This window comes from Amphiprion ocellaris, chromosome 23, assembly GCF_022539595.1.
Source record: "Amphiprion ocellaris isolate individual 3 ecotype Okinawa chromosome 23, ASM2253959v1, whole genome shotgun sequence".
Classification (NCBI taxonomy): Eukaryota; Metazoa; Chordata; class Actinopteri; family Pomacentridae; genus Amphiprion; species Amphiprion ocellaris.
This window is the reverse complement of record NC_072788.1, coordinates 5,193,043-5,217,872: the sequence shown is the minus strand read 5'-3', so window position 1 is coordinate 5,217,872 and position 24,830 is coordinate 5,193,043. Positions and strand designations below refer to the sequence as shown.

The window sequence follows — 24,830 nt, the reverse complement described above, 5'->3', positions numbered from 1 at the left end:
CGGTGAGATCCAATCCAAAAGCATACATGGGTGTCTGTGTAGTTTTTTCCGTAACTCTCTGCTTCGACCGTCCAAACTAAAGGGCAAATTCCGGAATTTTAAGACTAAAATGAGATCAGCAGCTTTACCAAAAGTCTTGTGGAAGTTTGGTGAAAACTTAGAAGTTGTATGTTTTCAAATGAGAAGATGGGACATAGATGTAGCCTGAGTCTGCAATACCTGGCCTTTCTGTCGAGGTAAAGCATGTAACTGCATTGACACAATCAATTACATGATGATGAGCTTCACCCTAATTACAGCTTTACTTCTCTGCAGCCTCAGTAAGTACGAACACTGACGTATTAATGAAAGCTTTGTGTTGGTTTAACACCTGAAAACTCACTCTAATGCTGTTTCTGCTGCTTGTCTCGGGGTGGATTTCTGCCTCAGGTTCAGTGGAGGTTCAACCTGGTGATGAAGTCACGCTGCAGTGCTCCAACATCTCCACATCTAAGACTCACGTTCTGGTCTAGAACAGTGAACACAACCAAGATCAGCTGCATCTCATCAATGTGTGAGACTAATCATGATGCTGTTTTCTAGAAGGGATTTCAGAGTTTGAAATGAGCTCCAACATCTCCTTCGACTTTCTGAAAATCAAACAAGTGATGTATCGGACTCTGAGCTATATTTCTGTGGATTTTACATACCTGAACACACAGTAATGAATGTGATACATTTGAATGATAAAGGTAAGACTGAAGTTTTGTTTTTGTTTCTGGTACATCCTTTTAATAAGACTTCAAAAAAAAAAATACAGACCTGCAGTTATCTACATCCCAACCAAAAACAATTAAGGCCGATTGATTTCTTGGAAAGAGTTCATTACGAATGCCTTTAAACAAGCAAAACAATAAGCTGTGTTTTGTCTTTTACACAGGATGTCAGATCTTCCCACATATCTTCACACATCTTATTTCCACTGTGTTTTATGATGCATGAAAGACATCCAATGCTACCCATGACAGAACACTTGCGAAACCACAACTGTGTACAAGGGCAACGCTGATGTCGTGCAACAGATTTGTGTAAAAAAACAAAATGTTAATTTTCCTCCTGATGTCACTTATATTTGATAAGATAGTTCATGTTTCTAGATCTTACATGTACATATACATAGATTTGCCATATTTAAACCACTTACCTGATTTTGTGTAGGTCTTTCTTGTGCTGCCAAAACAGCTCTGACCTGAGCTCTTGGGTATTTGGCATCTGGATGTTGGTTGTTGATCCTGTAATTTGCAGGGTGGAACCTTCGTGAATCAGGATTGGTCTCACAGATGCTTGACTGAACTGATATCTGGGCAGTTTGGAGTCAAGTCAGGTTCCTCGAGCCATTCTTCAAACTATTCTGCTGTAGAAGGTTGCCATCAACTGGGAGTGCTATTGCTATTGGGGAAGAGTGACTGACACCCACAGGAACACCCGGACATGAGGATGCTTGGAGAATATTGTGTTGTAACAAGATAATCAGTGTCACTTACTTTATGTTGAGATTAAATCTTTAGCTGAGGTTCAGGAGCAGAACCACACCTCCATCACTCCACTTCATGTTGTACGTCTATACATACCTCTCTGCCCTTGCCACTTGTTCGTTCTCACTTCTCTTGCCCCACCCATCATTTACTTCTGCCTCCTCTTCCTGTCTTCTCCTTTTCCTCGGGAGGTCCACTGGAACCGATGCTGATCCCAGAATAAGTTTTTCCCCCCCACACAGCATCAGATCAACTCAGTCAATGCCAACATAACGCTCATTTGCATCCAATAAACAATGAAGCTTCAAATTGATGGTGTGGTCCTAGCTAGTGACTGTAATGGTGAGGAATAGTAACCCAATAACTATTTGATTTGGAGTTCATTCGGTTGTTTTTTAGCTGGGTGATGTTATGTGGTACTGCTAATAATGCCCTGTGAAAGCAGCAGAACGTTTTGTATTATGACTATAGTCCCCCTGCTGGTGCATGTGTAGATGTGAAACTCAAACAGAAGTAAATTACACCCACTGATGCTGTATCAAAAGAAACAAAGAACAAAGCACACTGAAATCTGGGTTAACGCATCAATATTTAAAAAGATGTTTTAATCCTACACTATATTTCTAGACAGAGTAAACACTGACAGACAGAAGGGCTGTCTTTAGAATAAGGTTTAGATTTTATACATTAGCAGAATGAAATGGTTTGCATATGTATATGGCTTACATGTTCCGCTTCAGAACAAAACGACACCAGTGCTGTTTCAACCTGACCACAGCTGGAACCGCACTCTTTTTATGGTGTCACACAAAATGAGCTCCTTTGTTGTGGAATCTTCCGGTTCGACGCTGAATCTAGTGGTAAAAAATCAGTGCTCATGCAACATTATCTATTTTTAGAACCTTGGGGTTAACAGAACAGAGTTATGCAACTAAAGCTGGAACTGTATCAGATTCAGACTTTAGGAAAGGGCGCGTTTGTTGATCTCTTTGTAATTTCATTTTGTCAGTTCAGGTATGTTCTACCTGCTTTCAATGACTTTTTTAAAAAATGAAAACAAAGAGTTTGAAGAGAACCTGTGCATACGGGTATATCCAAGGCTTTTCCTGCATAGGATGAATATTCAGTGCCCTACAGTAAGATTATAGCCTGTATCAAAAGTAAACTACAGCACCAAAATAAGATCTAATGAGTAAGGGTCAATATATAACTATAACTTGCATATATTTTTATCAAAAGTTTAAAAAAAAAAAAAGTTTTTATGTTCATTATTATCATTTCTTTACAAATTCCATCATTATTTATTATGGAAACAATCACTTATTAATAAAAAATGACTGGATATTACTAAAATGTCAACTAAATAACCGTCCCAATTTATTAACAACCACCTTCTAATTAGCTAAACAATAATAAAATGAGCTTATTCAAAAATTATTTTGACTGTGTTCTTTTTATTGAATCATGACAGATTTTTTTGGCAGTATATCAAATTTAATATGGAAAATAACAAATTCTGTGTCTGAGAAATCACTTTCAACTCAGTTATCCATTACAAAAACACCTCTCAAGGAAGTTTTAATTCCAGATCACATGACCTGCTCCACATGATGGCATTTCCTCCTGAAGAAAAGACTGGCCAGACTCCAAGGCTTTCTGAGTTATTTAATATGAAGTAGTGTGTGAGTCAAGTGTGGATTTATGGCATGTTAACAGGTTTACTACACTATCTTTAGAAACAGCTTTCAATTTCAATTTTACTCAATTGTATATATAATATTTTAGAAGAATATTTTTCCAAAAATGCCATGTGGTGTTTGGTTATAGGTGGCCATGTTGATTTTAGACCTCAAAACATCAAAAATGTCAACTGCGATACAAAAAGTCCCGTTATTATACATTGACCCATAAAATTTAAAATTTTCATTTTTGACCAGTATTGGTAATTGAAGTTTAATTTGAGTATAATCAACATTTGTTTATCAACTGCTCATAAGGAAGAGAAAAAAGCATTGATTTATGTCAAAACAAAAATGTAACACAGACTTGCTGGCTTACTATTGTTCAGTCACTTCAATAATGTCCATTCTGAGCCAGGAAGTAAAAATAACTACAAAAAGTTAAGTGACTGCTCCCTGTGAATCTGCCTGAAGTTCTAAACTTATAATTCAAACTGGGCATAAATTGTAACACTTAGTCTAATAAAAATATTCTCATCCAAATACTGAACTGTACTTTTAAAGAACATTTTCTATTAAGAACTGCTTTTGTAATGGGGTCCAGCAGTATCGACGATGTCTAAAAACTAGTCCCACACAGTTTACATGGTATCATATTAGTTAACAGGGAGTCCATTTTAATTGTTTTCAATCTTTTATTCATGCAGATCCAAAAGTGCCAATACAATGCAAAGTATTGTTTCTCACATCCATTTTTGTGTAAAATATTGTGCCTATTTCATTGTAATGTTAACTAACTTTATGTGTACAAGTTTGTTTTTTCAATGTAATGCTTCCTTCATATTCAGTCAAAAATACTAGCTCCTTTGCAGCTTAGCTAGCAATCCTTTATGCTTCTGATTTCCAAAGGTTCCCCAAAACTGAGCACTATTTTCCAGTTCAGCTGTATCTGAAGCCTGCTGCTGGTATTCTACTTCCTGGCAGCTATACAAGTAGTGGTACATTCCCTGCTAAAACTGATAAACAAAGAGCAGCAGATTTACAGCTGGATAGTTTTCTGTACTAGCTAATGTTCCTGATCTGTACAGTTTACTTCCGCTCCTGCAAGGGAACTGACTTCAAAAACATTTAAGTGCGAACACATGCTTGTGCATTAGTTGCTAATTCAAACCCTTGACTTACCTGTTTACTCTGAAGGTCTCCAGCAGCCTTTGATGTCATCTGCCCCCCAGATTCAAGGTAAACTAGTCTCGGCTATGAAATGGTATTTGTTAGAATGAGCTTGGAGCGTTATGCCTTTCTTTACTTCCATTCTAAGGTGGAAAAGTGAATATTTTGGCACTGAGACGGGGCAAATTAGAGGGCTCGCTGATGGATGACAAAAGCTGACATGACCAGAGATTTCCTTAATCAGCGTGACGATGTTAACAAGTTTATCCGTTATTTCGTCATTAACAAACGGATGCCTATTAAATATATTTTCGACAGCTCCCGGAGGAGTATTTGAATCATTTCAAACGGTTGCTCTGATGAGGTATTTTAGCGCTGGGCATCATTCTGACCACATCTGTGAAGAACATTAGTGCCCAAATCCGTCTTATGAAAAATCAAAGTTTAGCAGTAGACATGTGAACGCTTTGCGGTGGCTTCCCAGTTTACAGTTGCTTTCTATGTTTATTAAACTCCCACGTTTTAACAGTTTCAATTTTCACAGCAACGCCACAAAGAGGTTTGGTTTTCGATGGAAAAGTTTTAAATGATGGAACAAACGTGCAGCTTAGATTTAATACCCAACAGTTAAGTTCAGTTAAACCTAGTCACAAATATCGCCTAGAGATGTCGCTGAATTAATTTCAGTTTCTAAGGTCACACACATTAAAGTTACTCAAACGAAAAAGTACAAAAAAAAAAAAAAACACGCCTACCCCAGACGTCAAGCAATAAAACTCTACAGCACAATTACATACTAAAACAACCAGGAGCAAAAAAGAAGAAAAAAAAACGAGTGTAAAAGCTGTCCCAAAGTAATAAAAACAAAGAGACGAGGACGTCGGCAATTCGGTTCCTCCTGTGAGCATCGCAGGGGAACGTTAACGCGCTCAGCCACAGACAGGAAGAGGATAGTGTCACGTGCATCAGGAGGCGGCGAGCGGCGACGCAGTCGGACGACAATCCTGGAAAAAAGAGGAAATGACACAAATGAACTATCTGCAGTTGTTGATACACAGCACGTTGTTCCATCTCAAGTATCTTCATGTTGATTTAGTTTTTTTTACTTCTCTAAGTTGAGATCCGTTCTTCAGTGAGAGACTTCATCTTTGCTTAAAACTAATGTTTATTTTATACAGGGTCCAAGTTAATGCACTGACGTGCATCAGAAACTACTTAATTTTTGGTTCAGCACGTTGTACGCATGCTTTTTTTTTTTTTTTTTAAATACCTTTTTTACCCCAACAAGATCTCGAGCGAGCGGGGCAATTCACAAGCTGCCTCTGCCTTTACAGGGACGAGGGTCGATTTGAGGGAAAGATATGAATACCATTCTACCTCAGATCTATTCTCACCTTCACATGCCGAGGCCTCGCTTAATAAGCGTAGCGTGCAGGCGGGGGCGGAGGCAGCCGCTCTGCGTAGGGGTCCCTTGCACGTGGAACTCCGTATGCAGGGACCCGGGAAACCGGAGAAAGCTGTGAGCGCTCATAGGAGTAGCCGTTACTAGCAGGGGGCATTGGTGCACCGGGTGCTCTCCTGAGAGGGCTGCGATCTCGGGCGTAGTACGAGGACGGAGGAGGAGGGAGGGGGCGACGCTCATACGGGTCGAGCGACGAGTTCATAAGACGGTCTCGGACGACGGCTGAGGGGGGAGGGGGAGGAGGAGGGGCGCCAGCACGCTGGTCGTCATAGGAGGCGATGCCATACGGGCGGGCTCTGTACTTCTCATAGTAATCTACCACGCCATACCGCTCCCTCTCGCCCTCATAGGGACGCTCAGGATAAACGGCTCGTCTAGGGGGAGGGGGCGGCAGAGGAGGGGCAGGGTAACCTGGGGGCATGTGGCTGATGCGGCCCCTCAAGTAGCTGGGTGGGGGAGGCTCGGGCCTTTCTCCTGGGTAGCGTGGCGGCCAGTAGCCACCCCTGTCGGGAGGAGGAGGTGGGTATTCGTCCCGTTCGTCATGTCTGGGACGGCTCTTGGAAATCTGAACATGGATGCGTTTCCCTGGATTTACAAAACAAATACACAAAAGAAACGGTCAGGTTTAAAATTCACACTTCACAATTACTGCTTTCAATTACTGCACGTGCTTACCTTGAAATTCAGTGTTGTCCAGTCCCTTTATGGCATCCATGGCCTCATCGGAATTTGACATGTGTACAAAAGCAAAATTCTTAACAACAGCACACTCTGTGACTGTGCCATATTCCTCAAAAAGAGCACGGAGTTCGTCATCCGCTCCCTTCTCTACGTTTGCTACATGCAGCTTGACGGAGCCCTGGTTCTTCCCGTGACTGGCCTCCACGTTGATCGGCGTGCCATGAAGTTTGTAGAGATGCAGACTCTTGATGGCTTTGGTGGCGGCCTTGCGATCATCCATGTGGACGAAGGCATAGTTTTTGATGATGGCACATTCTGTGACTGTGCCGTACTGAGTAAACAGGGCCTTGATTTCATCCTCGTCCGTCGCTCGGGGCAGATTTCCCACAAAAATCTTCACCATTGTTAAAGATCTGCTTCAAAGACAGAAGTGACAGAAGGGAAGGGGGTAGGAAGAAAAAACAAAAAGCTTTAATTAATATTCATTCAGTATATAGTGGGTCTGGGTAATAAAACATTCAGTCACATTGACAATAACCAATACAATGAGACATTGGTTCCAAAGGATGCTTCACTTCAAGGTACATCTGCAATCTGGAATAACACGTAGATCAATCTAAAGCTTGACTAAGCTGGCAGATTTTTTTTTATTATTTTGTAAAATGGTCATTTTTTCCCCTTGTAGTTGTCAAAACTTTGCATTTGTGTCCCTATATAATGCATTTTCTAATTCAGCTACACTGTAAATTAATTTTACATACCTCCGTGTATTCCGAGTTTACATAATGTATGAATAAATGAAATTGATGAATTCCTGTGCACATTTTTTTTTTGGTATTCTCACTGATGTGTTGACATTAAAATCATCATTTAATTGCTTTGATGAATAGGTTTGACGGCTCGGTGTAAGGTGGTCAAATTTAAAATAAACCCTTTTCTAGCGTTATTAATTGAAAACGAGCAAGTAGAATAATAAATAATTATTGCTACCAATAAATGAAACAGTATGTCGAGATACGTTTTTAGCCCAATATTATTTTTTCCGACGTAGCTACGAATTTAGCCGGCTCATTCATTGTAAAATGGCTGGCACTAGCATGTCGACTAGCCTTAATTAAATGATTTTACATATGTGGCTAAAATTATTTTAACGCTAAAGCATTTAAATGTGATATGTGGATATCATAAGACTACAGTGTGGGCAAATAGCTCAAACTAAATACAATTACAGGTCGTAATTTAGCCATTTCTCTCGTGCTAAGCCGTTAGCTGTGATTAGCATGCTAAGTAAAGCTACGCTAACTCACAAAGCCACGTAATAGATATTCGCACAGAAAGACGCGACGCCGACACCACGAACGAATGCTCAAATGCGAGTTAATATTTAAGGAATTTAAAATGAAGCAAATATGGGAATATTTAGATACGAGTGCATACATTTTGGTTACCTTTTTGTCGGTGTCCTCCACAAAGAACTGAAGAGGTTTAAGCCGACTTCCGGTGAGTCTCCGCCTGACCACAACACAAACCAGCCAGCGTTTCCTCGCTGTTCTTCTTCGGCGCTTTGTCGGATTTAAACCGCAGCGCCACCTGCTGTCCAAGAGACCGCAGTGCTCCACCCAAATGATTATCTGTTGTCCACTTTGATTGAATTAAATGATTTAGTACATTTTGTTCCTAGTGTTAATATTACTGTATTGTATTTTTCTTCTCTATTCTTGCCCTACAAAGTAAAAATTAGCAGGGGTAAAATAGTAATTAATTTAAAAATAGCTCCGGTTAAAAACTAATCTACAAAATATATTATGTTTTGCAGATGCCGATTGCCCATAGTAACTTCTTTCCTGGAATTAGATGTTGCATTTGAATTAAAATAAGAAGAAAAAGGACTCTATTCATCTCTGTTGTTGGAGTGAAATTTCACAGTCCACTGTCTTACACCTAACTATCGAAATAGTCAGATATCACTTAGATTCTCATTTAGTTTTATTTAAATATTTCATATTTGCATTTTATGTACTTGTTAATGATTAATTTTTAAATTAATTTCCAGGAAAAAAAAACACCTGGGAGCTCTGAAAACTTCTAAAGAAGAATAAAACAACATCATAAATATACAGTCCTATTAGCAGATATACTGCATTAGCAGGCTACTCTTTATCTATTTTATTAATAATTTTTTATTCATATTTTCGTTGAATCGACGGTTTAATAAACACTGACATTCCTACCATACAATATAAAAGATCATACAGACCCAGCCTATGACCTCTGGATAATAAATTGTTGTTTTCACATTTTTTCTCAACTGTCTGTGTCTCCTATTTTTCATTTATTAAGGTGATTAGATAATTATCATGATGCTGTGATACTAAAGGAGAGTGGCTGAGCCCCACTGAAAAAAGGGAACTGATAAACCAACTGTAATTAACTGTTTCAACTGCAAACAATCAATTTATTTAAATGTATCTAAATTAAGTTAACTAACTTAACTACTTAAATCATTACATTTTAACTGTATTTTAAGGAAAGTGTGAAGTTAGACATTAAATATGGCTTTGTCATTACATTTACCATTCTTTCCTTTTCTTTACAAAAGTGACAGTTGAGTTGCAACAGAAGAATTTGAAGATGAATGAACGTCATGACTTCATTTGCACAATACTGAAGCAGAAGTGAACCCAATGCTTGCACATTTGCCAAAAATATAATTCTAGTTTCAAGAGACAAAGTGTAATTTTATGGTGATAGAATCCATAAAGTAAAACCGCCTTTACTACAGCAGAAAGATTATTGAGGTTGATTTGCAACAGAACTTCAAATACACGTTGTTTTCAACAGGTTTTGATTTGGATGTCAGGAAGCTGATTGGGTCTTATCGGCTTCAGACAGTTATAACGTGCAAATACACATAACACTAAGTTTGTGACTTGTGGAAAAATCTTGTAACCTAATGTGATTATCTTAAAATGTGTAAAATCTAATCGAAATGAATGAAATCAAGTCATTTTGATGCATGAGTAATATTTCAGTCGCAATATAGTGGCAGAAATCCCTTTTTGGCAGGTGGAAAACTGCATTATAACTGGTTCTTTAAAGCTATTTCAACTGGTGCAAACAACTTGATTGGTTATTATTTACTTTAGAGAGAAGGGAAAATAGTGGGAATAAAATTTTTGATCGTGGAAGGTCAGTTTTAGGCACAATATCGGCTTAGTTTAACCCTTGATTGCATTATGTGTTGTCAGAATTAACCTTTCCGTAGTCTACATCCTTGTCCATATTTGGTAATAGCGCGTCCGCATCTGATAATTATTAACCAATAGCATTGCTGCTTGTTTCTTGAACAAGGAACTAAAGGAATGCAAGTTTGTAACATCTCGGATCAATAAAAATAAGGACGAGAAACTTTCATTATGCCGCACATTTTAAACGAAAGAAAAGGAAAATAATAAGATGTTTAAAATGGGCAAAAAACCCCAAAACATTTCAAAACACAATATAACACAAATGCCAGTCTGTACAGATGAGTTTTTTAAAAATATATATTTTTAAACGGAGGCAGCTGCTGCTAGTTTCACTGCCTTGGGACAAAGACAGGAAGGTTTACGCTTGTGTTAATGATTAACGGTTTAATTTCACACGGACAGTTTCTACAGGGTGGGCCAGAAAGATTTACCCATCGTTTTTTCTGTACTACCCAAAAATGCCTGCAGACAAACATAAGAAACATTGAACACAGTTTCTATACTTTATTCTCTGTCACCAAAAAGATTTACATCTCAATATGGCCACCCTTTGCCTTTATCATAGCCTGGAGATGACTTGGCACTGCCTGGCATGAGCGCCGCACTGTCTCTGCATCAAGTTTTGACCATGACTTCATCAGAGCTGTTTTCAAAGCAGTGACACTGCTGTGAGACACTCTTGAGACATCCCTCTCCAGGATAGACCAGATCGCAAACTCCATTGGATTGATGTCCGGACTTGATGGAGGCCACATGTTCTTGTCCCAGAAGCCAGGAAAGTGCTGCTTGCACCAGGCCTGTGTGATATTGGATGTGTGAGCTGGTGCACCATCTTGTGTGAAGACATACTGGTTTCCAAACGCATTGGTACACCAAGGCAACACTTTTTCTTCAAGCATTTGAAGGTACACCTGGCTGTTCACTTTCACACCCTCCTGAATGAAGACCAAAGGAGACTTTGAGCCATCAGATGCAACAGCAGCCCATACCATGACTCCAGCTGGGTTCTGACGATGAAAATGAGTTCTGCAGCCTTCGGGTAGGTGCTGTGCACTATGTGCATAAACCCTGTCATTCTGGGAATTGACCACTGCCTGAACAGTGAACATCTTCTCATCAGACCAAACCATGACTTTGTCTGTGGCACTCTGAATCTCCTGCAACATCATTTTCCCCCTGTCAAGCCGTTTCTTCTTAGAAGCGGCTGAAATCAGTTGTCTATGTTGCATTTTTAGTGCTTTCAATCCGAGATCCTGTTTGACGATTCTTCTCAGTGAAGTTCTTGAGATGTTCACTTCCTTTGCTGTTGCCCTCATACTCCTGCGAGGATTCCTTTGGACTCTCTTCTTCACCCTCTCAACATTCCTTTTGGTACGGACTGAACGTTTTCTTCCAGGGATTGGCTTGCTGGTGGTATTGCCAGTCTCCTTGTACCGTTTCATGACATTGTAGACAGTCTTACGACAAACATTCGCCTTTTTCATGACTTGCATTGTTGTCAGTCCAGCCTCCTTCAAGGCCACAATCTGGTCGCGCTTAGCTTTTGATGCCATACTTGACAACCATTTGGAGTATACAAATGAACTCGGGTACATCAACACCTATGCCTTTTAGGAGACACTATCCAAAATTTTAGGTTTCTAGGATAAAACGTAACCAAACAATACCGCAGTATCAAATGTGAATCTATGCAGCAGCTTCCTTTCTCTTTCGGGTTGCATCACGTGGGATTTTCCGGTGCTGTAATGCTGCATTCACGGACCTACTTTTAACTTGTAAGTTACAGACCAGCCACACATTTGATTCGGAAAAATACAAAAATAAGCAGTATAAAAAGCGTGGCGGTGAATTTAGTGGAGTTTTTAGAAAATTGATTTAATCACGTGTTATTTATTTGTCCCAAAAACTCTTTTCACACTGCTCTGCTGTTTGGAGAGTTGCACATTATCTAGCTAGACTATAAATTGACTAATAGTACAATGCAAACACTTCCTGTACAAGTTCTCTGCTCTTTAAAACTCACAATTTGTTCAAAAAATACACCAAAAACATGTTTTTTTTCTTCCATATTTAAGACAGCTTTAAATCCAAAATATGTAGCGGTGATATTTCCGGATTTGCATTTGAAAGCGCACGGTTGTATCTTGTGAGAGGTGATGAAACCGGAGGAGGAAGACAACAGGCTGCAGAGACTGGCAGGAGGAGCAGCATTGCTGGTTTGTTCTTCGCGAGTGTTTATGCGTTTGGTTTATGTCTTTTCCAGTGCACGAGTTAAGAAAACCTACAAAAAAAACCTTTCAGGTAAGACAGAAACATCACCTTTTTAAATGTATGCTTTTGTTTGACTGGTAAATTGACTCATTTAATTGTATTTTTCTAACTTGTTTTTCCTACTCTCCACACAGTCTCATCATTGAAAGCTTCTGTTCATCATGAACGTCTCTCAGACAATGGAGACAGAGGAGGATCTCCTGTCTTGTCTTCAGATCAAATTTTACCACCCTCAGCAGAGTTGTAGGGCCCTGTACGGTTTACTCCCTCTGGGCAGCCGGAGCAGACTGTCAGCCGACGACCCCCTCAGGTTTGGCCGGGACGCCCAGTCCTGCACCTTCTCCCTGGTCGACCCCCGGGTGTCCCGTAAACAGCTGGCCCTCTTCGCCTACCGCACGCCCCACAGCCCGGACATGCTGTTCACTATCCAGAACCTGAGCCAGAGGGGGCGTCTGTCGGTGAACGGCCAGGCGCTGGGATACCTGGAGAGGACGGATCTCCCGGACAAGGCTCTGGTCCGGTTTGGGGAGTACGAGATGCTCATCATCAGGGAGTCTGGGGAGGCCAAGGCCAGCTTTGAGGTGGAGTTCGAGGTGCTGGCGGTGCCTCCGTCCAGGGAGATGTGCATGTATGAGCCCAGCGTGACACCCGTCATGGACACAGGCTCTCGTGTGATGAACCGTTTCCCAGTTCACCTCAGAGCCACCGGCCCCTTGGAGACTGATGAGACTCTGATGTGTCATTCGTGACGAACCGTCGCCGATTACTGAGCTATTCTGAGACTTTTTGACTTTCTTACTGAGCTTAAAGGTCAAGTAAATTACTGTTCAAGTAGGTATGCCTTACACATAATCAATAATGTGAAATCATAGTATTATTTTGCACCTTGTATCTATCATATCTAAAGATTCTGAAGCTGTGATCTTTGTGCAATTTCACTTTTAAAGTGTAGATGTTATGAAGCTATTTTCAACTGAGCATTAAACTGTTTTTATGTAACATCTTCCTGTGCACGTTGTTGTTAAATCTTGTCTTTGTTTTATACTTTACGGCACTCATTTATGGAGCACTTAACCCTGAAGACAAAGCAGTCTGGATTACAATACAACGCTGTGGAAACCGTTTTTTCTGGATGTACTGGAGATAAAAGAGTAATCACTAATCTCGAGCTCAAAAGATAAACTTGACCTCTCCTCAGGGCATCAAATTCTTGCAAAACAGTACATGAGTTTCACCCACTAAAAGTACTAAAGTAAATTTATTGCTTTTAAAGTGGAAGTACTCATCATGCATATTTCAGTTTAACATTACTTTATACTATATAAACTGAAAATGAATGAAGTTTTTAACCCTGTAAGACCCAAATATAGAAAAAAATGAGTTAAAAAAAAGAAATAAAATATGTATATATATAAAAACCCAAATATAGAAAAAAATGAGCAAAAAATAAAATAAAAAATAGAAATAATAACAATATATAAACCCTAATATAGAAGAAAATGAGCAAAAAAATTGAACAAAAATATATAAATAATAATAATATACAAACCTAAATATAGAAGAAAATGAACAAAAAAGAAAAAATAAAATCACAGAAATTATGTATATCCGCAATTTTTTTTACTATTAGTTTTATTTTTTTTTGCTACATATATATATAAATTTTGCTATTTTTTTCTATAATTGTTTAATTTTTTTTCATTTTCTTCTATATTTATGTTTATATATTATTTATATTTTTTGTTCAATTTTTTGCTCATTTTCTTCTGTATTTGGGTTTATATATTATTGCTACAAACAGAAAATAATATTTTTTAAAAATTAAACTGATGTGTATTTCTGCGACAGTGAGTTTTACAGGGTTAATCACTTCAAATACGAACCATTTAATATTAAAGAGCAAAAGATCTATTTACTTCTGAAACGTAAAGGAGGAGAGGTGTCATGTAGCTTGCAATCAAAATAAAGTACAAATATCTAAGCATTCTTGAGTAAATACACTTAGCTGCTATCTACCACTATTTTCATTACATTAATATCAGGTCTTCTATTCAGCATAACGTGACCAGAAGAAAAAAAAAAACATATTCAGATGTAAAAGTGAGACAATCTAACATCTTAAATCTGGATTTTAGCGGTAGCAGCACATTTGATTCAGCTAACAAGACAGGTAACCTGATCAGATCAGTTCAGGAAACTGGTGTCATTTGTTACACAATCTTATAACAAAGTCCAATCTGCAATCTCGCTGAGAGATGAAACAATGTGTGAACTTGTTGGCAGATGAATAATCAGACGCCCCATAAATGTCTGGAACGTGATCACTATCATGCAGGCAGCAGTTACTCTACTCCAGCATTCTCTATAAAACATGATTTCCCAAAAGTGCTGCAAGAAGGGTGTGTGCTTAAAGGAAGCGCCATTTAAAGGAAAATAACTTCAGAAAGCAACCGAAACCTCAAAACAAAAAAAAAAAAAAACACGAGGAACTGACACTTCTCATTTTTCAGCAAATCTAGACCTACTAACCAGAAATTTCACAGATCGCCTCGACTTATTGTGTTTTCTTTAAACAGCGCTACTACTCTATTGATCTACGGTTACCTATCCAGGATGTGTTGTCTCTCTCTCCTTTTGTCTGTTCAGATAAACTCTGATCTGCTGCAACCCCTACAGTAAACACAGAAAGCACATTCTTAAAAGCTGATCTGCTTCCAGGCAATATTGTTGCTGAACAAGCACATTCGCAAACTTCATTGTGAAAACAGACAAATCTTACAATAAATCAGGTGACAAGCAGCTGAATTAAGCCTGGATATACATCACTTTTGCTATGAGACGGATAAGAAAAGCAGAACTTGTGTCAAACAAGGAGAACTCTTTAACCGCTGCTGGTAAAAGTTAGATAATCTGGTAATTCATAAATGTTCCAAAGTAGACTCATTCAGAGAAGCATGTTAAGTTCCAAATATGTTAAGAAACTGTTAAGAGACACAGTATGATTAGTTGAATAAAATAACTGATATCTGAGACATCACTTCCAAACAGAAATAGTTTATGAAAACTTACAAAATCTAATTTAAAAGAAGACAACAGGGGCTACAACTTCTTGTATGTCCATGTAGTATCATCTTCGTGACTAGAAGACATAAATCTAAAGATAAGAGAGAAACTTACTAGCGAACATTTTTGTGCTAAAGGTCATACAGAGATGCTATGAAAACATTCCAAGTCATGTTTCAGAGAGTTCCTCTGAAACAGTGTCAGATAAAACACCACATTCCAACTAGATAGAGTTTCTGTAAAGTCTCAGAAGTCTTGAGTCGATAAGAACCGGTCCTAAATGTGACTGTAGGACTGATGGGTTTCCTGTTTCTCCAAAAGAAAGACTTGTTTTGAAGGCATCAGCTGCAAAGCATGTATGTTTCTCCAAGGCTAGCACAGTCCCTCCGCCTTAACAACCAACGGACCGAACATCCTGTAGAAACAGCAAACACACAATTAAGAATCACAAACTGGATAAGTCATTTATGAACTTCACAGAATAGACACAGACAGGGTTTCTATATATTTTACATTTAAAAACGTCGGCTTTTTGTTAAGTCCTACGGCTCATAAACTATATTCAAGCTGCGATGATAAAACAATGAGCAACAAGGAAAGGAACATCTCTGCACAACCGTTTTCCTTCAACATGCTGAATAAATAACTTAATATCATTCCCCTACATATTTTTAACAGGATTAGAAACAAGAGCGGTGAAGCCTTGATGATAAATAAAGGCATAAAAGGTATGATCACATCACAAATAAATGTTCAGATAAGCTAAATATTTGGTTACTGAGATGCTATTTACTGATGTATATGCATTTAAGAGATATTGCTTTCTCTTAAAAAACAATTTGGTCAAAGATATGTGGATTTGTTGCAGTTAGAAGAAATGTGGAGCGGACCCGCTTTGCAGGTTTTGACATTAAGCCGTAGGGGAAGCTCTGTGCAGGTTGTGTATTGTTAAACTTCATATTTTCTGCCCTTATTTAGTATGAAATCCAGCTTGCTTCAGTTTGTGTTAACATTTTGACAACCAGTTCTGATGTATATATTTGAGAAAACAGTATACAGTGGTCCCTCACCATATCGTGGTTTACTGTTCGCTGTCTCACTGTATCGCAGATTTTTCGCTTTATCGTGGGATTTTACAGTATATAGGTGTTTTCACATATTTATTATTGTGGCTAGCCGCGTTGAAGAATGGCATTGGAGAAATATCTGCCTTTAATGCACTCTGCACCTGGCAGATGCTTTTATTTTGACACACAGAGAGCAACACTATTGAAAACGTGGCAGGAAGTCATCAAACACACCACATTTCACACTCACGGTCCTGACAACAAAACACTTAACCAAACTAACTAGGCTGACTACACCACAAAACCACAATAAAACAGAAACACAAATAACACTGGAACACTAACAGAAACCACAACAATGACATTTAAACCGCCAATACCCTGAACTCCCATGATGCATTGCAGCACAACAGTTCAGTCATAGCAACCGGCTCTGCAATCGCTACAAAATATTATTTCAATTATTTCTTCGGTAAAATAAACATTTTCTAGTCTAAAAAAATGAAAGCAATATAAAAAATAATAATTAAAACATATTAAAAGAATAATAAATAGAAATAAAATGTGTATTACTGTGCTGGCATATAGAATTTTATAAGTTGTTAAAATTATGTAGGTTTAAAAGTGTAGAAAGTCTTTAAGAGCATAGGAATTGTTCACAACAGTGTGAGAGAAGATTATAAGAGTGTGGGGAAGGTTTATAAAGCCTTAAAATATATATAAGCCCTCAGGGTTCTGGAACGTAACCCCCGTGATAGACGAGGGACCACTATAGCACACTTTCCCATGTTGTGTAAGAACCCTGTGTACATAAAAATCTTGATTTAGTGAACTCATGATGCTTTACCTTCAACCACAGGACAGCCTGATCACACTTTATCCAGCTTGAACCTGGTGCAACCGTCAGAGGGAAGACAAACCTGTGAACAAAAACACAGCCTCAGTGATGCTTCCATTTATAAAATCAAACTAAACATTTTCCTGTTTTCTACTTTGGTTACATTGATAATTTTGAATAAGGCACAATAAAAATGTCATAGAAAAATGAATCAACAATTTAAGGTAGTGACTGAAAGTTGCTTTTTTCCCTCAATGAGGTTAATGAATCGTTAATGGATTAGTGTGGCTTCCATATTTAAACAAACAAGTCTGACTTTTTTTTTAAACTATGAACTTTAACACACAAGAGGAGATAATTTAGTAAAAGTTTTTTTTAAGTATGGTGTAAACAATATCTACCTCTTTTCTTCTGGATGCTGGACATCTTCCAAGGATGACTTACCATGAGCAGGCATCTCCTGCATAGTCTAACAACCTACAAAGAGCACAAATACTAAGAATACCAAGGTTGCATGCAATTTGTGGTATATATATATATATACAAGTTATAAACAATAACAGTGATGACAAGTGTTACTAATGTGTAGTGTGAAGTTACTGCAAATGAAGACTTTTGAACTACTGTCGCAAGACAACAGAAGCATGGGTCGACGTAAAGCTCAATTAATTATTGATCTGCTGCCAGGAAAACACCTCGACACAAGGCAGATAATGGGGATGGGTTTTGAGGAAAGATGCAGCTCTCTGTAGGTCACTGATAACAAGTTGCAGCCGATGGACTTAGGAACACAGGAAACGAAAGTTTTTGTTTTTTTTTAATCATTTCTTGGCTCGTGGACAGCTACAACCATAAATTGTGCCGACTTTGGGCAAGTGAGGACAAAAATCTACTTTTGGTTAATTGCAATTTAAACTGGCAACAGCTATTAGTTTAAACCTTTGTTTAGTCACCAACATTCATAAACAGACGCTCAAAAGTTTGAATTTTCTTCACATCGCACAGTTTTCACCAGAATGCAGATTGGGAGTAGCTTCACAAAGACTTGAATTCTCGTATTTTCCAGCCGGGAGCTGAGAAAACAACACCTACCATGTGTCAAGCTGATAACTATCAAGGGTGTGAAGAGTAAAACGCCTAAATCTATCTGCTGGAGAGTGACTGTCTGCTCAGTCGTTACGCTAAAAGGCCAACGCAGCGAGGAATAATTTCACAGTTTTGGTTTCATTTGTTTATTAAAAAGCCTTTCAAAAAAGCAACTTGTAAAGTAAGTAAAATCATACATTACGGTTCTAGAGGTTCTACTTTCGCAAGAAAAAATAACACAAAGTGTAAAAAGAACAAAACCACACTGGAACTTTTGATGTCATGCTAACATGTCGCAAATCTTAAAGATTATTGTACAACCTCCCACACCAAGTATTCCATTAAAGCACTTCTCTATTGATTGATGAGCATTTTAAAGTGAACCAACATCTTCGTCTGAATACAATAATTTGTTTACAAAGATTAAATATATTTCTATTTAAATGAATTCCCTTGTTATGAAAATATGTCACAGTTTCCCAGAGGCTGTATCAGACAGATTGAAAAGCAAGAGTGTATAGTTTTTTTGGCCATAAACAGTACTGCGTCACACTGGAATAGTCTAAGCACCTAATTTGCAAAACAGGATTTGAACAGTAAAACAAGCAGAGGAACAGAAAAGGCATGAACAGCTCAGAGGAACTGTAAACATGGAATCGGATGTTTTTAAAGTACGGGGCTGTCCGCAATACAGTATCTTCCAGTAAGTCTCAGGCGAACGCAACGCAATCCGCCATAGATGTGGGGGGTGTATAGCGCCACGTGCATCAGCAGACAACGACGATCTTGTCATATTCTAAACCTGGAAAGAGAGCACACCACACATGTCAAGGAGCGCGTTTTACTCAGGATTCGCGCAAGACTGATTTTTGATGTTAAAGCAGCATTATTTTAGGTTTCAAGCAGCAACGGTTACTGGTTGTATATTGATCTGTTTGGCTGAAGCAGATCTGCAGGAATTAAGAGCTCTGACTGATGGTAGTTATTTAAAGCGTGATCAGATCTCAACTTATGGATTCAGCTGTCATTTAATTCGACACATTTGTTTTAATTTTCTTTTTTCAATCGTGTCTATTTGTTTTTAGAGTAATTTTTCAGGTCATGAAACATCCACTCTCTGTTCTCACCTTGTTTTATACTCTTGGCGCCTAATAGCTTGCATAGCGAGGTGGTGGTGGCGGAGGCGGCACTCTGTCCGTATAAGAATCCCTGGGGCGCGGAGCTGCGTACATCGGAGCCCTGGACATTGGTGAGAGCCGAGACCGCTCATAGGAGTAGCCATTACCAGCCGGAGCAGGCGGAGGGGGGACTCTTCTGATGGGGCTTCGGTCCCTGACCATGTAAGTCGGAGGAGTGGGGAGCGGGCGGCAGTCATACGGGTCACGTGACCCCATTCCGAGACGCTCTCTAACCAGTGCCGAGGGAGGAGGCGGAGGAGGGGGGATGGCACTGGTGCGCCTGTCATCATACCCTGTGGTGCTGTAGGGACGAGCTCTGTATTTCTCATAGAAATCGACCACCCCGGCATCTCGCTCGGCAAAGGCACGGTCGGGATACGCTGCTGCTCGTCTCGGGGGAGGGGGCGGCGGCGGCGGAGGAGGAGGAGGGTAAGCGGACATGCGACCTCTGTAGGGAGGCTCTGGCCTCTCCCCTGGATAACGAGGAAGATAATAGCCTCCTCTGCCAGGCGGAGGTGGATAGTCCTCCTCCTCAGGTGCCCCCCTGGGTCTGCTTTTTGAAATCTGAACGTGTATGCGCTTCCCTGAGAGAGAGAAAAACATTGTCCCTCAAATCTAAAAGCCTACATACTGCTAGCAAAAAATAGGGCTGCACAATATACTGCTTCAGAATCGACATTGCGATGTGTGCATGCTCAGAAGGCACAACGTCAAGTGAGGCAGATTAATTCAAACATAATGCTGCAACTTTTTTTTTGATCACTATTTTGCTGACGTGACGGCTCCACTTGTGCACAGCAAAATGAGCGAGGAACAGGAGAGAAGCACTGAAGAGAAAGACCCAGTTTCAAAAGAACGCAACTAAGTTACAGCGTAATTACGGCTATAGAAAGGGCAGCATAGTCTGACGTCAAGCGTAATGAAATTGTTGCCACTAGACAAGGCAACATGAGTGACTTGTTCGATCATTTATATCGGCACGACAAAAATCTGTTTAGTGACTGCAAAGCCACATCTGGAAAGGATCCAACGCAAAAATCTATTTACTTTTTTTGCAGAATGAGCTTTGATACAGATGAGAGAACCACCCTAATCATTGTGGAGTGGTAAATTGCTTTCAAATAGTTGTTCAAGTCGTCTGGTGAAGCTTCCTGTATGTATTCACAACACAACATAAATTGCAGACAAACTAAATATCGCAATGTCAGTTTTTTCCAATACCGTGCAGCCCTAGTAACCCCCCCCCCCCAAAAAAAAGACTTCCCACCTAGGTTACTTACCTTGAAACTCTGTGTTATCCAGGCCCTGTATGGCATCCATGGCCTCATCAGAATTGGACATGTGCACAAAGGCAAAATTCTTGACGATGGAGCACTCTGTGACTGTGCCATACTCCTCGAAGAGCTCACGGAGCTCTTTATCGAAGCCCTTTTCTACATTGGCTATGTGGAGTTTCACAGGGCCCTGGTTCTTCCCTCTGCTGGGCTCCACATTGATGGGCCTGCCGTTCAGCTTATAGAGATGGAGCTCCCGGATGGCTTTGGTGGCAGATTTTCGGTCATCCATGTGCACGAACGCATAGTTTTTGTACTTGGCACACTCTGTCACTGTGCCATACTGCGTGAACAGAGCCTCAATTTCATCCTTCTCCGTGTGCTGGGACAAGTTTCCGATGAAAATCTTCACCATCGTTGCTCTGATTTAGTTCTCTGCAAGGGGTAAACACAGAGACAACAGATCCCAGCATGTAGTGAGGCACAGAAACCAGTCGGAGGGCACATAGTGAGTGTACGACGTCATTTTCATGAAATAGAAAGCTTGTAATAGAGGCAACTGGAGAGGGCCATCACAAGAACACGATAATTACAGATGTACTAATCACATTTGTAACAAGCAATGTTTAAATGTTTTACTAGTGTCAGTTTAACATCCATACGACTTGAAAACAGTAGACTTTACAAGAGCTGAAGTCGAACAAGTTTACGTGTTCGCACTTCCGTGGAATAGAGCTGCTAGCCGGTTTGCTAATAGTACGCTAACATTAGCTACCGACGACAGAAGCGAACAAATACAACTCAATTTAACCATTGAACGTGGGTGTAGTTGCGACTACAGACCTGTAAAAGTAATGTCAATATAAAACCAGGAACGCGTGCAGGAAAAAAAACACTAAAGTCCCCATACTTACTATTTGCGTACCGCGTAACAGCCAAGCGGATACAAAAAAGATGGACTACGGTGAAGATCGGCTGGCGGGATGCGCATACGTCGGGTTCTGATTGGTGGATGGACGTGTCTGTCAAAAACTACGCGCTGTGATTGGGTGATGGTTTGACGTAGGTTTATCCGATAAAGCATTTCCGTTGTACCAGTATAACCGGTGTCGCTTGATGTGAGTGTTGTGCAAAAAAGTTTCCTGTCACCCGTGGGAAATCAAGTGAAGTTTCTGTTTATTGTATGTTCGGACAGTGTACTGGGCTCCAGGCATACGACCTGCACGTACATGCACACATTATGTAGCCTGAATAATACATTTATAACACATTATTCGCGTAACAGTTTGGTTATAATGACTTAGCAAAGCAAATGTGACTGTTTTGTTGTCATCATTTTACCTAAATACGGTATTGATAAATCAAAAGTAACTTAGTAACTTATGTTCTGTTTTCATTCATTACATACCTATTTGTGCATAATCTGCAGTATATATTAGTGAGAACACTAATGTGCAATATCACTTCAATGTCAAAATATTGATAAAGTAAACTAAAAAATAACATTTAAAACCCACTAATGAAACGTTGAGTGATTTTTGTGGTGTGGGGCCTGTATTTTTAACATAGTAAATCTAAACTGTGAGTTTTTTTAAAATTATTTTATGTAAGACAAATTACATCATCTCCTTGGAATGAGTAATTAGCAGTAAGGAACAATTCTGGAAGTCTCCCTGAAGGAACTATCCTTGTATTTCATGTCAATGAACCTGTCTGTGAACCTGAGCCTGCATTTTTCAAAGCTTTCCCTCATATTTCATGTGGCTATTTTAGTCAGATTACAGTAGTCCAATGTTACAGCCATTATCCCAGAACTCATGATTCAAGGTGACAGGAAAATGAAGTGAGCCATGCTGCTGCTGACCCATTCAGAGAGCCTCGTTTACCACCAAATCTGACATCTATGTCAGACTACTTCATTGAACTTAAACTTTTAAAGCTGCAGTGATCAGGTTTTACTGCTGGTTCTTTTGATTATTTGAGACAGCACTCCACTACAAGACAAAAATCACGTGTTCGACATGTTATAACATTATAAAGACACACAAGCTCAGTGGTTTGAAGAACTTCAAAGCCAGTAATAGCTCTCTGTTGGCTTGCTATTTTTACAGTCTCCAGATCCACTATTTAAAAAAAAAAAAATAGGGATTAGTGCAGTTATAAACATTTAGAATCTGATATTACATGACAAATTACCTTAAAAAGCCAAACTACACTTCTGCACTACAATTAAAATGTAAACTATTAGAAAACATGCTAAAATAACAAACAAAACATAATGGAACTGTTTTAATATGATCAATCACTAACGGGGTTAATTGTTTCAAAGAAACAACTGTAACTGAAGTATGATCTCACATTGACAGCATTTGTTCAAAAGGCATGATGACATATTAAAAATCTGGATAAATAATTGAAATATTAAGCTCATACAGTCATCAAAGGTGATGAGAAAAATATAGAATCGATCACATTTATGTTTGCTTAATATGCAGCCAGGGTTATAGTTCTAGTATTTATAAAAGTTTTACAATTGATAGTGATATATCTAGCATAGTATAGATGTAATAATAGCAAGTATGATCAAAAACACGTCAAAATTAATGGTTCCCCTTTGGGCGCTATATAAATACAACAATACTTCTCACATTAATATGCATAGGAAGCAGTCTAAATGCAAACTGGGCTGCATTCATTTGTAAAATTATGTTCAAGTTGAAGGGTACATTGCTGTGGAGGGTTCTCAAATTAATTATCTGAGGTTGCAGTGCGTAACTAAATAGAATTTTTACTGCAGCACAAAAAAATGTAAGTGAGCAGACTGTTTAAAAAAGTGGATTTAATCACTGAATGGACTTTGCAGCAAAGCAGATGTCTGTAATGCATCTATTCCAGTACCAAAAAAAAAAAAGTCTGATTCCTGAAATTAAAAATTTAAGTGTATTTTTACTTCGGTCAGTGTTTGACTTGTTTGATACCAAATCTAAAGAATCTGACTCATGACATTGAATCTCCAGTAGGGGGAGACACAGACCAATAAAGTAAAGTCACAGTGACTGTAGAATCCTTGAATATTTTTAGGTTCCAATTTCAGAATTAGCTCCCAAAATAACTTCTCTAGAAAAACTGTCTATGGCTGAACAACCTATTAAATCAGGTGTCTTACCAGTTACCAGCTATGGAACTGTTTTAATGCATGACGAAATGAAAAATAGTCCCAGTTATGCAGCTGATGGTAAGTTGCTAATTACAAATGTTAAGTTGTGACACTGGTGATGTATTTTAATGGTGTTGTTTACTATTAATTCCATTTTAGTGTCATTTTAGGTTGCATTTTGAACCCTCTGTGATGTTACCCATGGGTTTCCATTCCGTTTCTCATTCAAAGCTGTCATGACTCCAGCTCTTGTCATGTCTTTGGTGTGTGACTCCTCATAACTCCTGGCTAAAAGTGACTATGAGTGTGCAGTATGAGTAGAGCAGAAGTGGGCCATGCAAATGCTTCTGGGTCACGGAATGGTAAATGATGAACTTAAACAGCTCTATTCCAGATTGTAGAACATTAATGTGAAGTCCTTCTTTCCTGTTGGAAGTCTCACCTACAAGGTTTATCGCAACCTGGATCACGTTTTCCACCAGAATTCCATAAATGAAGTCAAATTTATGTAACCTCTACCTTCACTGGGCATCTAAGTGTTCATTACAGTGGCATCCCTACAGCATGATGCACACTAATTTGCTTTGTTTTTGGGCTTGTGGTTCTCCAATTTGCATTTGATGATTTTCCACAGGTTTTCAGTTGGATTTAGATGTGGTGATTGAGCAGCCAAGGCATGGTTCCAATGTCCTGGTTCTCTATGCAGGCTTGAACTGACCTTGTCTTGTTGGAAAATCCAGTCATTGGAGGCAAGAAAGAGCTTCCCAGCTGATGGAAGAAGACTGTTTTCAAGAGAAGCCCTGCACATGACCTGGTTCATTTACCCTGTTACACCTAAACTGAAACAACCCCAGATTGTAGCTGCCTGTACCAGGCATTGAAATGACCAAGTAAATTGAAGAAAACAGAGGTGGTCTAACAATTTTTTCCATGACTGTATATTCTAGTGTCATTGCTCTAACTTAATGACTTTCTCACAGGCTTATATTTAGTGCTTCCTTGATCATTTTTGCTTGAAAATAACCTGCTATACTATTTTGAAGACAGATAAAAAGTGATGACTTACACAGTTAAGCATTTGCAGTGTTTTTCTCCTCTGTATCAAGATTTGATTTTGCAAATAAAACATTAGGCGTAAGGAA

General features: G+C 39.1%; 3 protein-coding genes across 13 annotated transcripts; 1 reads left to right on the top strand and 2 right to left on the bottom strand.

Moving 5' to 3' along the window:
* Positions 1–3,868: 3,868 nt before the first annotated feature.
* Positions 3,869–8,100, bottom strand: rbm4.3 (RNA binding motif protein 4.3). 3 transcript variants are annotated; one of them, XM_023261121.3, is made up of 4 exons: positions 7,955–8,100; positions 6,501–6,919; positions 5,758–6,410; positions 3,869–5,367 (listed from the first exon to the last, which is right to left on the bottom strand). In XM_023261121.3, the coding sequence occupies exons 2-3, from the start codon at positions 6,907–6,909 to the stop codon at positions 5,779–5,781; spliced, it is 1,041 nt and encodes a 346-aa protein (XP_023116889.1). In that variant the 5' UTR covers positions 6,910–6,919; positions 7,955–8,100; the 3' UTR covers positions 3,869–5,367; positions 5,758–5,778. The 3 variants fall into 3 exon arrangements, with proteins under 3 accessions (XP_023116889.1, XP_023116890.1, XP_023116891.1); XM_023261122.3 differs by having other exon boundaries at positions 6,501–6,922; positions 7,955–8,075; XM_023261123.3 differs by having other exon boundaries at positions 7,944–8,041.
* Positions 8,101–10,243: 2,143 nt separating this feature from the next.
* Positions 10,244–21,527, bottom strand: LOC111562564 (RNA-binding protein 4-like). Of its 9 annotated transcripts, none has more exons than XM_055007588.1 (6): positions 21,446–21,527; positions 20,538–20,966; positions 19,207–19,841; positions 17,395–18,881; positions 17,003–17,075; positions 15,064–15,503 (listed from the first exon to the last, which is right to left on the bottom strand). In XM_055007588.1, exons 2-3 carry the CDS (start codon positions 20,944–20,946, stop codon positions 19,228–19,230), a joined length of 1,023 nt encoding a protein of 340 aa, XP_054863563.1. In that variant the 5' UTR covers positions 20,947–20,966; positions 21,446–21,527; the 3' UTR covers positions 15,064–15,503; positions 17,003–17,075; positions 17,395–18,881; positions 19,207–19,227. The 9 variants fall into 9 exon arrangements, with proteins under 9 accessions (XP_054863567.1, XP_054863563.1, XP_054863565.1 ...); XM_055007590.1 differs by having other exon boundaries at positions 17,395–17,470; XM_023261151.3 differs by having other exon boundaries at positions 17,003–18,881.
* Positions 12,187–13,024, top strand: tifa (TRAF interacting protein with forkhead associated domain). The gene has a single exon (XM_023261150.3). It carries the CDS (start codon positions 12,187–12,189, stop codon positions 12,772–12,774), a length of 588 nt encoding a protein of 195 aa, XP_023116918.2. The 3' UTR covers positions 12,775–13,024.
* Positions 21,528–24,830: the final 3,303 nt, after the last annotated feature.